The 12932-nt window shown below is 59.5% G+C and overlaps 1 protein-coding gene across 1 annotated transcript in view; it reads right to left on the bottom strand.

Annotated features, from left to right (window-relative positions):
* The window catches only part of LOC103908498 (sodium-dependent proline transporter), a 13814-nt gene extending 5669 nt beyond the window's left edge, over nucleotides 1-8145 (bottom strand). Inside the window, exons 1-3 of the mRNA XM_009290884.1 lie at nucleotides 8080-8145; nucleotides 3775-3982; nucleotides 71-202 (exon numbers count right to left, since the gene is read on the bottom strand). Coding sequence (XP_009289159.1) covers nucleotides 71-202; nucleotides 3775-3982; nucleotides 8080-8145 — 406 coding nt within the window. The remainder of the gene's footprint in view (nucleotides 1-70; nucleotides 203-3774; nucleotides 3983-8079) is intronic.
* Between the last annotated feature and the right edge of the window lie 4787 nt (nucleotides 8146-12932).

Below are 12932 nucleotides of genomic sequence, written 5' to 3' on the forward strand. Positions count from 1 at the left end.
CCCTGCCGCCAAGCCGGCCCCAGTGGCTGTGGGGGCAGGAAGGAGAGGGGCTCCCGGCCCCCAGCCCCACCTTTCAGGAGCGGGCAGCATTTCCAGACAGTGATGGGCCCCGCGGCCCCATACTGGCCCAGGCTCAGCTCCATCAGGAAGAGGGGCAGCCCTGTGACGAGCAGCATGATGAAGTAGGGGATGAGGAAGATGCCTGGGAGAAGGAGAGGGGCAGCGGGTCAGGAGGATGGCTGGCACCAGTCCGGGCTCCCCAGAGGACAGACGTGCGTAGTTCGGACTCGTGGTGGGGACACGTGTCCAGGCAGGATGCAGCAGAGCAGGGAAAGCTCCTGGGGGCTGCTGGCTCCATTCTGGGGGCCATCCCCAGCAGACAAGTTCCCCATGAGCCCCGCAGCGGGGGCCTGAGCTGGGAGCTGGTGGGATCCCGCTGGCCCTGGCTTGGGGTGGGTGGTGGGAGCAGCACTGGGGGTGCAGACATGCAAGCTGTGGTGGTGCTCAGGGCCCTGGGATGCTCAGGGCTGCAGGATGTGCCCACAGCAGATCCTGGTGTTTCCTCTGGCGATACACTGACATCTCCATCTTTACACAGCTTGTCTCACCAAATGCCTTCTCTGTGGAGGAAGTCCTGTTCCTTGCAGCCTCAGCCACGCCAAATTTGTGCTGGAAAAGGACATTTTCCAGGGGAGAAATCGGCATTTCCCAGCTGGCAGCCAGCTGCAGCCCAAGCCCATCCTCTCCTGGTGGTAAAGCTCCAGCACAGTGACTGCAGTTTCCCGCAGCGGAGCACCTCTCCAGCCACGATGCTGTATTCAAAACCCACTCCCCTGCAGCCTCGCTGACAGACCAGATGTGGGGCTGACTGCTCGTTAGCCTGGCACTCATTAGCACAGCGCGGGGGATGGGGGACAGGCAGCCTCCTCATCTGCTGCGCACGCTGCAGGGGGGAATCACCATCCATCTCTGGCAGAGGCTTTGCAGGGCTCAGCCTGGGGAGGAAGGGATTGCTGCAGGTTTAAAGCCCCAGCGGGACATCGGGAACTCCTGCTTGGCTGTTGGCAGAGGCTGGGAGCGAGGGGCGACGGTGCCCCAGTCCTGCTGGCTCCCTGCAGCTGGAGGCACTGTCTGTGGGGCCAGGGGACCGGGCTGTGGGACCAAGGTAGTGCAGCGCGTCCCTGCTCTACCCACGGTGCTGGGAAATGGTGGCTCTGGCTGCTTTGCTGCTGGTCCAATGCGTCCTGAGGGTGCTGGCACTGCAGGGGCCTTCTGCAAGAGGTGTCACGTGGGGACAAACCTCCCGACCTCCCCAGCCCTGCAGCTTCAGGATAAAACCCCCACGACTGCCTTTCCCCCCCCCATCCCCATCCCTCGGGAGGGGGGGCGAAGGGGACAGCAGCTCCCCCTGCACCCCCATTTCTCCTGCTGGCCCCAAGATCCTTTGGCTGATGCCGCCCGGAGGGTGGGCAGGGATCGGCTTCCCAGTTCCCCATGGGTGCCGAGCAGTGCCCATGGGCAGCGTGGGCCCTGCATGGCCGGGCGGGCGGCAGTGACATCCAGTGGCGAGCACACCGATTGCCACGCCTGGCCGAAGCTGCCCTGGCCCTGCTGGGATGAGGGGTCCGCGGGGCGATGCACCCCGCAAGGCTCCCGCAGCACAGCCTGTCTCCTGCCCTTCCCGGCCCCGAGGGAGCGCCTGGCTTTGGGCATGCGTGGCCCTGTGCGGTGCAGGCAGCCCCTGCCCGCAGGCAGCCGTGACCCAGGAGAGGGCCTGGGGAGCGAGGGGCCGGTGACGGGTGGTAGGGGTGCCAGGAGCGGGAGGCTCGGGGTGTCCCGCACGCCTGCGGTCACTGCAGCAAGGGAAAAGCCCGGTGTCCTCCGCAGCCGTGCCAAAGGCAGCCACGGCAGGGGAGACCGTGGCAGGTGGGGATGGCTGCGTCTGTGTCCCTGGTCCCTGGAGCAGGTCACCCCACTGCCCCCCCATCCCTGTGGTGGCAGGGTGCCCCTGCGCCCCAGGGCACGCACTGGCAGCTGCAGCAGCTCCCATGGGAGCAGCCACTGCTCCTTCCTCCTCTGCCCCCTCCCTGGCCCTGGTGCTAACGCAGGTCAGGCTGTGCAGCCTCTCGGGAAGGAGAAGGTGCCTCCCCAGGAGGATCTGCAGCCAACCTGCATCCCAGCCCCGGCACGGGGCATGGCAGCCCCATCACCCCGCAGCGAGCCCTGCCCCAAGGGCCAAATTCCTCCCCAGTTAGGCGAGGTGCAAAGCTTGGCGCAGCCCAGCCCTGGCATGTCCCACCAAGGCACCGGTGCTGCCCCAGACCTGTGCGGCTTCATGGGATAGATGCCAGCCCCGGTGGGCAGGCAGGGGCGAGCGCACGTGGGGCAGGGCATTTCAGAGCCAGGCTTGCTCACATCAGCTCAGCCAGGGACGCCTGCGGTGTCGGGGATGGCTGGAGTGTGGGGCAGAGGTTCAGGGGGCCATGGAGCATTAGTTGGGGTCCTGTGGTCCATGCATGGCTGCTTGGCTGCTGCTGCCACTGCACAAGCACACTGCACAAGCACACTGCACAAGCACATCTGCTGTAGAATCATAGAATTCTACGGTTCTATGGCAGATGTGCTTGTGCAGTGGCAGACCTGGCCATCAGGCCATGTCCTGAACAAGTCGGTTGGCCTGTTAGCAGATGACTTCAGTTACAGTGATTTCAGGAGCATCCATGGGGCAAAGGGGAAATCACCAATTTAACTGGGCAGTTTGGAGTGACTGTAGCAAACCAGTGCAATAAAAGCCCTGCAGGCTGCTCTGGGGAGGGCAGGCTGCAGGGCTGGGCAGGCTGTGAGCCCACAGAGCATCGGGGATTCCGAGGCAGCAGCAGGGCAGTGCAGACTTCTGCGATGCCCAGCATAAAGGGAGATGCCAGAGGGCAGAGAAACATGGGTCAGAGGCACAGCAAAGCTGGCAAGGACCAGATGGGGAGAAGTGGGCCCTCCAGCTGGGTGCAAGAGGAGACAACATCAGGGCAGCAGAAGCAGGGAGGGGCTCAGGAATGACCTTTGGGGAGGTTTCTCCAATCCCACAGCCCAAAGACACTGCACCCTGGGGCATTGCCACCAAGTACCAGTTACATGCTGAGCTGCCTGCACTTTGTCCTGCCCCAGAAATGTGGCAGGGTATTGCCCCCACTTGGCTGCCTTCCTGGGCACTCCTGCCCAACCGAATTGGATTTCACAGTGGATGGGTGCCTCCACGCACCATGCACAACAGACTGCTACTGCTGCTGTGGAGGGGCTGACAGCACTGCAGGGGGGTCACTGCCTTTCTGGCCAAGCCCCGCTTCTCCAGGTGAGGGCAGAGGTGCTCTGCAGGGGGGCTCTGCCTGGCGGCAGCTCTTTTTGACCAAAACCACCTGGGACGGTGTTGCAGGCTGCCCTGGGCTCACCCCAGAGGCAGGGGCATCCCTGGGCTGCACAGGGCAGCCCCAGCAGGAGCTGGAGAAGTCCCCCAGCAGACTCATGGGGAGATGCTTTGACCTCTTAAAGCATCCTTCCCCTGTGGTCCTCACTGTGGGGTTAAAGTGGTGGTGTCCAGATGGGCAATACAAGACCCAGAATTCTGCCAGCACCCATGTTTGCTGTCCTAGAGAGCACTGCCCCCCGTGCACTGGCACACTGTCCCTCCCCAGCCCCCGTGCTCCTGACCTCCATCCAGGAGAAGTGAGCAGTGCCCAGGTGCCTGGGGAAGGGACATATGTGTCCGCAGCAGGGACCCACCTCCTCCATTGCGGTAACACAGGTAGGGAAAGCGCCAGACGTTGCCCAGCCCCACGCAGTAGCCCAGGCAGGACAGCAGGAACTCGTACTTGCCAGCCCAGGTCTCCCGGGGTGGGTTGGGGGCCAGGATCTCAGGCTGGTGTGGGGGTTCCGGCCAGGGCTGGCTGGTGGGGTTGGCAGTCGGATCCTCCATCTGGAAGATGTTGACCTGTGGAGGGGAGCAAAGCATCAGGACCCACTGGCTGCAGCCTGCAAAACCCGCAAGGCTCCTCAGCAGGGCTGGGCACGGCCAAGCTCTTGCTGAAAAAGCATCTGGTTCCCAAAGGGGCTTTGGGGCTTTCCCTGAAACCCGCCCAGTGGGAGCCCGTGGTGGCCCATGCTGTGGGACGTGGGAGGTTCAGGCGGGACCAGAGCCCCATGCTGCTCCCCAGGCTGCAGGAACCAGGCACAGGTCCGGGCAGACCCCAGCCCAAATGCCCAGGGCAGGTTTGATCCAGCAGATCCTCCCATAGAGGGAAAGTCAGCAGCTGGCATCCACCCACTCCCCATGATGGGTTTTCATCTCTGCTCTGTCTTATGCACCCAGGACTATCTAAACACGGGGACCACCAGGATCGGCACCCCGGCACCCAGCCCTGCGCTGAGCAGATGAGGGTAGGTGCAGGGGTGCTTGCCACCGGTCACCCCCCGGCCTTGCTCAATGCACTACTTGTCCGAGCCCTCCTGCCCAGCACCTCCGAGGCCAGTGGGGCCATCTCTGGCTCCCACCTTTGCCGGGGTCCTGCCCACATACCTGGCCAGGGGACCCATGAACAAGGGCTGGAGTTGTCAGTTCACTCTGCGCCAAGGCAAAGCAGTGCTGGACGCAGGGAGGAGAGACCCAGTGCTGTGCACACCGTGCAGACCATCGCTTGGTGTGGGCAGAGGTGGGGGACCAGCAGGGCAATGGGGGGTCGCTCCTCTCACTAGCCCCGGACCCCCGCACACTGGCCCTGCCGGCACCTCTGCTGAAGGGATAACGCACGCGGTGGGGAGAGGGAACGGGGATATTGTGCCTCATTCGTTATCATGAGTTACTGTCCCGACTACTCCTGTAGCCGGCCAGCAGCTTGGTGGGCCCCGGGGCCCATAGAGGCTGCGGGACAGCTGCTCTGCTCCCAGGGCATGGCCAGCAGTGCCACAGGGAGCTGCAAGGTCATGGCAGGGTTTGAGGCTGTGATCCCTTCCACCAGCACCAGCCCCCTTGGGCACAGGTCCTGCCACCCTGGAAAGGATGGAAGGATCCCCCAAATCAGCCCGCAGAAGCTGCTCCAGCCACGCAGTCCTTCCCTGGAGGTCCCCTCTGCCACCTGGGCTGCAGCTTTCCCCCGGTCCTGCCAGGACAGATCCCGACCCACGCTCCCCAGCAAGGTCAGACTGCCAGGAGAAAAGAGGATTAGCCGGGGGGTCTAGCAGTGTGATGGTACTTGGGGATGTTGTTGCGTGGGGAATTTCTTTTAGTATCAGTGTCACAACAGATGCAAATGGTTGTTCTCAGCTCAACTGTGCATAGCCCACAGGGGACGGAGCACAGGGCCTCAGGAGCGTGTGGCTCTCATCCCAGCCCTGCCTCTGGCAAGCCCAGCACTGCTGTGACTCAGTTTTCCCCATCTGTGGGACCCCGCGGGGGAAGCACCGCTCAAGGCAGAGGAGCGTCACTCAGTGACGAAGCAGCATTATGATTCACAGACCACAAAGCTGAGAAGATCAGACCTGATCTCATGTGCAACACAAGCCAAAGGCTGGACTGCCCAGGCTTTCGCTCCCACAGGAGCATGAGGGTTTATTTTAGAAAAGGATCCAGTTTTGAATTAAATAAAAAAAAACCCTCCATGATGCAAATGTCCCTGCTCAGGCTTGAGGGGGGGGTGATCCAGTGTTTACTTGTCCTGCATAGCATCCTTTTCCTCTACTCACACCACCCCTTCCTAAGCAACAGGATGGGTCATCAGGAAAGCAATCTGCAAACCCCAGCCGTGTGGAAAATGCTCCTCCATCTCTGTGGTCTCCAGAGGCTGCAGAAACCCTGAAATCCAGCACATTGCCCAGCCCCAATCCCTTTCTCCCAGGGCTGTGGGCAGGAGACGTGCCTTGTGGCAGGCAGGAGCACTGGCCAGGCTTGACAGAGCATGTACCGCTGAGGACGGCTCTCCTGGGGCAATGCCACAGAGTCCCCGAGACATGGGCATTTTGGGGCTGTTCAGAGGCAACAGTTTCTTGGCCACATGTAACCCTGGGACACCGAGATGTCTGCTTTTGTGCAAAGTCCATGGGCACAGCACAGCTTCCTCCAGGCACCTGATCCAAGGGGATCACAGTGCAGGAGTGCCAGTATCCTTGTGAGCTTGTTTACTCCAGAAACCAGGGCGAGCCTCACGATGTGCCTTCCTGCAAGGTACCAGGTATCAGCTCTTGATTATCTGTGGGTGGATGAACCAAGGTGCAGATTAACTATGCCATCAGCCAAAAGGGCACTGCCTCGCATCTGGCACTGTGTCAAAGCTGTCTGTCCTCCCAGAACTGGCTGGGAAACACGGCGCAGAGATGCCCGCTGTGTTTACAGGAGCTGGCCCGGGGAACAGCAGGGCCAGTGCAGACCTAGCAAGTCCTGCTGAGCCTGCCAAGCTGTGCTACAGGTGCCCTGCGCCCCTGGCAGCGTCTGCCATCCCCACACCTCCTGGGGCTTCTAGCTACCAGCGTCCTCATCCCCCATCGCCCAGACCAATGGAAAGGTGGTTGTAACTGCTTACAAAAAGGGCCCAGGCCACCCGCCTCCCTGCTGCTTTGAACACAGGAGGTGATAAATATGCGGCACCGTCCCTGGGGAAGTCAGCGAGGATGGATGGGGAGTTAAAATGCTACCAGGGAATGCAGGAAACCTGCCACAGGACGATCAAGGGCTTCCTGGGCAAGTCTCCTGGCCCAGGGTGCTGCTCTTGCCCTTCTCCTGCAGGGCTGCCTTGTTCACGCACCCGCAGTGCCCACATCCCAGCCACAGGGCAATTAATGCAGTTATCACCTCCACCCATTTCCAATCACGCTTTATCGGTACTGGATCTGTGGATGTAAATTCCCTGAACAGCCCGTCTGGTCCCGCTGGCTCAGCAGGACCTGCTCCCTGCCACCTTACCTACCCCAAACTCTGGCAAATGTGACCGGGGGGTCTCAGGAAGGAGAGGCAGGACGGGGCCAAGGAAGAGTGGTGCTTGGCAGCCTTCAGCACAGCAGGGCTGTGCAAGCACCCTGGCCCCACTGCTCGCTCCCTGCTCACCACGGGGAGACGGCACAGCAGGATGCGAGGGCTCCAGCCCAGCCAGCCTCAGCCCAGAGCATCCAGCGCTGTCACTGTGACCAAGCCCTGTTCTGTCCCATGTCCCCACGTCTTGCACTGCAGCAGGACCAGATGGCTGAAGCCCCGAGGGCAGCCTGCAGCCCCCCCAGGCCAGACCACAGGGGCTGCACATAGGGGACTGCCAAGCAGCCCCATCTCCCCCACCATTCATGTGCTCCACGCTGTCTGGGGTTACCTGGGAGCTGTGACCCCCTCGGCCTGCTTGTCCCACACTCTTTATCCCCCAGAAGGAAATTTGCCTGCGCAGCCCCACGCGCAGCAGCCTGCACCCGCACCCAACAGACCCTGCTCGCCCCTGGCCGCCCCGCGCCCCAGCAGCGACCTGCAGCACGAGCCATCGGGTGAGCGCCCCGACACAAGGGCGAGCAGTGGGCTCCCTTCAGCCCTTTACAGAGATGCTCTGAAAAGCATCAGCCCCACCTGCCCTGGAGAGGAGAGCTGGCCTCACGGGGCACAGCCTCCCCAGAGCCCTCCAGATGGGTGGGAGACCTGCCCAGCGCCCAAGGGGACACCGGGCTCCAGCTGCTTTGTGCACCCTGAGAAATCCCGGCAGCTCCGCCGAACTGCAGCCATGGGGCAAATTGCAAGGAGGTGTCCACCCGTCGGGGATGGAGAAAGGACACTGCTCCATGGCGGAGGGATTGCAAGAGGAACTGAGCTGGGCTGAGACCCAAAGGCTGGCCATCACCTTGTCATGTGGGTGGCTAAGGAAACCCCTGCAGGATCCAGACATCCCTGGTGCTGCTCCCACCACAACCATGGCTCACTGGGGGGGTTCCTAGCGGGGCCAGCTGCGATGGGGCTGTGGAGGGTGACCTGCACCCCATGGGTCGCCAGCACCGGGAGCGGGGGCGCCTGCAGCCCGGGGCAGCGCAGGGCAGGGCAGACATGTCCCCTCAGGGCCCTGATCCTACCGTGGGCTCCGGCGGCGTGGTGGGGGCCGGAGGCCCCGGCGTGTCGAGGTGCCCAGTGCACGGCATTTCCTGCTCGGCGGCGGGAGGGAGGGACGGCCGCGCTCGCTCACCTGCGCCAGGTGCAGCTCCGCCCCAGCCGGCCCCGGCCCGGGGTGCGGGATCTGCTGCAGTGGGGTCCCCATGACCCCCCCCAGAGCCCACAGCCTGCACAGCCCCCCACAAACGGTTCATCCCACTTGCTTTTGCAGCCAGGAGGGACCAGAAGCATCACTGCCTGCTCAGTATGAGTTCTGGAGATGGGGCTGTGGTCAGCAGGGTGAGACAGGACCCGTTGCTCACCCAGAGCTCGGTGCAGGGTGCGCACTGGGGTGACCCCTCTCAGCACCAAGCCTCTGCTGGGACGTGGTTTCGTGCTGGGCTCCCCGTACACCCGTGGCTGAGCCATGCTGCAGGAGCAGCCCGGTGCCTTCCCCAGCCGTGGCCGCGCACAGGAGGGGCACCGAGGCACCTGGGCGGTGGCACTGCCAAGGCAGCCGATCCCGACCCCGCTGCAGAGCAGTGTGAGGAGGCAGACAACAGTGCCAGGCTCCCACCCGGTGCTGCAGGCCAGCGGGCATGAAGGCATGAGGAAGAGGGGGGAGTAGTATGAAGGGACACAGAGGGCTCCGCTGTCCCCTCCAAGCTGAACAGCGTCCAGGTGGAAGGACGGAGCAGTTTCAGGAATGGCTCCATCTCCCTTTACAGGTTATCTTTGGTGGCCGCATCCCCCAAAACACCTGTTACTGTCACCCTATTTTCCCAGTTAGTGTCTGTGTTCTCCTGGCCCGTTCGCTGGGAAAACCAGGCAGCCAAGTAAGGAGCAGAAATAGTGGTGTGGGTTTTCTGGGAGACAGACTGCTGCCACCTTCGCACAGGCTCAGTGTCAGCAGTAGTAGCAGCTGCTGAAAGAGCTCAGCTTAAAACTGTGATCTATCCATGAAAGAGTCAGTATTTCTCCTGCAGTTCCCCCGTTCCAGCCACTGAGTCATCTTCTGCTCTTGTTAGCATTTCCGCCTCCTTTCCTCTGCATCTTCCAGGGGACGCTGTGGTAGATCCCTGATCCTCTGCTGCACATCAGCTTCTCTCCATCTCTCAGTATTACGTGCATTTTTTTTCATGGCTGATGCACTGGCCCTGCCTCTGTCTGGCCATTGCCATCACACTGCATCTGGAGCCAGCTGTTTCTAACCTCTGAACGAAGCAGGTTCCTCAGAAGAAGGAAATACGCCTTGAACCAGGACTATCCCCCACCACCGCGGCAGGGAGAGTGGAGAAAGGGACAGATTTCAAATACAGATTCAGCAGAATCAACTCTTTTCAACCGAGAACACTTTTGCAGGATGGGAATGGGTCGTGAATTGTCCAGTGACCCACTAAGCTGGTGACCCCCTCTGAAAGACTGTATAAAGTCTTTGCGGGGCGACTGCAATCAAATCTAAGTCAGGAGCAAAAAGGAAGCTTATCATGGGAGGAAACCAAAGGAAGAAAGAGTCATTCTGCTTGGTGACTGTGGTCGCCTTCATCTCACGCCATCTGCTAGAGTGCTGCTGTACTCCTGGGGCAGTGCGAAGTCCTAGACCTTGCAAGAGAGACAATCAAAACCAAGCAGTCTCTTCAAACGAACAGCATTTCTACAGAAGTTTCTGGGTCAAGGAATTAACTGTGATTCCACCCGAAAGAGGGAAATGGAAGAGGTGTGTTTAACTTGGGTAATTTTGATGGTCTTTTTTATGGTAGAGCTTTGCACACAGTTGGCCCAGGGCGACTGAAGAACCAGTAATCAGAGTTGGAGAATTAGCATAGTGTGCTATGATGCACAAAACAACCAGGAGGTGGAGGATTAGACTCTTCCATCTGTATTTTCTCCTCAAAGATTGAATCCCGTAAGAAACCCCCAAGATACCCAAGATACTCACAACTTCCACTGTAGCCTAGGGGCCCTCAGAGCCAGAGTCACAGAGCAGCCTAGGCCTTTGTCCCTGGCAGGATTAAGATACCTCTGTGCAGCTCAGTCTATGACTCAAGGCCTCCACCTCATTCTCATGGTTTCCCCTGCTTTGGCCAGAAATGTTCCTCAAGCCTGACAGCTCTCCACTTGCACCAGGACTGCTGCCAGCTGGGCAGCCTGGCACTGCAGCACTGTCAAGATCTTCAGGATGAGTCTTCTCAGGGCCCAGTCCAGTAGATGACCTACAAGCACACAGCACAAGCCAGCAGGACTGGGAAAAGCAGGAGATCTTTATCAGGAGAAATGGAGAGAGCTTCCTCCCCAAGGACACTTGCAGCCTGCGAGGGACAGTGCTCCTTGGGTGATGGGGACCACAAGTGTGAATCTCCTCCTCCAAAGGGAGGACATGAACTCAAGACTTGCCCAGCTTTACCAGCTCCATAGTCAGATACATAATCATCAGCATCATCAATGGCTGCTTTGGAAGAGAGGCCTGAACTCTGTTCCCTGCTGAAAGGGAGGCTGGACCTTTTGGTCCAGAATAGGGGTCGGCATTAGGACATCACATAGCATGTCAGCTCTGGAGTGAGATAAGATGCAAATCTCTGCAGCTGTCTGCTGGTCCAGCATCCTGGGTTCCCTGCAGAGCATGCCAGGGTGGTGGACTCACACGCAGGCTACCAGCTCCCTTCATACTAGGTAAGACAGGAGCGCGTGGGCAAGAGGTGGGAGCCATGCTTTCCTTGGTACGCCTGTCCCCTTGATCCATGCCAGGATCAGATCCTTTGTTTTGTGGCTTCACATGGCGTGAATATAAGGTACTGAAGCAATCTTGGTTTGGTTTTGAGTGCCGTCACAGCTCAGCGCTTTCTTCCTAGCTGGGAAAAGCTCAATGCCCTTGTGCAGCCGAGGTGCTGGCTGCACGTGCCTGTGGCTCTGATAGTTTGAATGAAGCAGCCTGTTCAGACAAAGGAGATTTCACTGTGGAAATCAGAAAAGGACTAACAACAGGAACCTGTTAGCACGGATGCTCCACCCCAGCCACAGCTGTTTCAGAGCTGGGTGGAGGTAAAGTATTGTGCAGCCTCAGGAAGTTTGTTTCTCGTTGCTACATTTCCTTCCAAAACTCACCTCTCTAAAGAGTTGGGTTTATCTTGGTCATTCTGATCTCGCCACAGCCATGCTGGAGGGGAGGAGGCTGGTTTTCCCCTGCAGCAGTTTAACCCACGACATATAGTCACATCCTCATAAAATGAAACAACTGCTCCACCTACTACTGTTTTTCAAAAAAGAGTGAATAAAATACAAAGTAGAAGAACTTGAGGGCAAAGATCCGTGAGCACAGCTCAGGCTTCAAACGGATCAAAACGCCATGCTTCTTCCTTCTGTAGGCTTTTTCCCATAAAATAGAGAAACAACCCCAAATTTATTCCCATTTCCTGATCAGTTCCAAAAAAAAATCTCCTGTGTCACATCTTTGAGATGAGAGCTCTTTGGGCTGCCAGCCTCTGTGCAGTGCTCTTGCTTGGCTTGCTCAAGCTGAGCGGGATCACGCTGGCCTGCTGGTGCACTGGGCACCTTCAAAGCAAACCTTGGTGCCGAGGAATCGGTAATTGCCATTTTTGCTCTGAGTCTGAATGGAATCAACACCTTCGTGGGAAGTGACAGTGGTCCATTTAGAAGAAATAAATAACTGAATTTCCAGCCACTTCGTGCCACCAAAGCTCCTGGGATCTCTTTCTGAGACTCACAGATTAGCCTCGGCTGAAGGCTAACTTGCACATTGGACGATTATACTCTCAAAGTGCAAAGCCTGAAGTTTCCATTGCGGTGCTGTATTCGCCTCAGCTTCCTGTTTCCCACTTGCAGAGATGAGGCCACATGGTGTTAAGCTGCTCAGCATCGTCCCCTGCGGGCAAGTGTGCTTCTCGGGGGAAAGAGGCACTTCACAGCCTCTGTGCAGAAAAGGAAGATGCTGTAAACGATAAACGCAAGATATTATCACACCATTTCAGACTCACAGGTGCCACAGCTGCTGGTCGGCTGCTGGTTTCCAAGGCATTCAGAGCAGGTTAGCAGAGTAACTACCGACGTTTTGGGTTGGATTATGCACATAAACCTCAGCAGTGCTTTGGGTGCCGCTGCCCGTGAGCCCTGCCTGGACTCCCAGACGTTTTCCCCTGCCTCTGCGAGGAACAAGCACTGCAGGAGATGGTGGTTGCCCACGGGGGCAGGGAGGGGGCTCACCCTCCTGAAGTGCCGGGGGAAGGTGCGCCCTCATTAACATTGTCAGTCCTGATGTTTTAAGGGCGGTCATGGGCTTTTTTGAGATCCCAAAACGTCTCTGTGGCGGGATGCGCGCCCTTCATGTCACCCTCAGCTGGGGCACCTGCTGCCTCGGCCAAGGATGGCAGCTCGGTGTCCCCCGGTCCTGGCCTTCAGAGCCCTCCAGGGGCTGTGTGTCCCCTGGGGGCCTTTCTCTTGACGGGGTGCCAGCTCCCCTCCTGTTCCCCACCCCAGCCCCCTCGCGGGAGGGCCTGGGCTGGGCGCCATGCTGGTGCACAGGCCGCCGTGCCCGTTCAGGCCTCTGCCCCAGGGGAGTGGCATTCTGCGTGGGGCATGGGCAGAAAGGGAGCTGCGGGACCGCCTCTCGTTTGTCGGATCGCATTAAATATTATGTCTGGGCCTTGCTTTAGTATAATTTTAATCAGCATTGTTATTGTTCTACCGCTTATCGCAGGACGAGGGCGTTTTGTCCCTTCGCGGGCTCCGTACGTCGCGCCCTCGCGCCGGAGTGAACCGCCCTTTCCTGTCCCACCGTCTCCTTCCATGGGGAGGCGGGCTGGCGGCCCCCATCCTGGAAGCG

The sequence above is a fragment of the Aptenodytes forsteri genome, unplaced genomic scaffold (genome assembly GCF_000699145.1).
Source record: "Aptenodytes forsteri isolate BGI_AS27 unplaced genomic scaffold, ASM69914v1 Scaffold254, whole genome shotgun sequence".
Lineage (NCBI taxonomy): Eukaryota > Metazoa > Chordata > Aves > Sphenisciformes > Spheniscidae > Aptenodytes > Aptenodytes forsteri.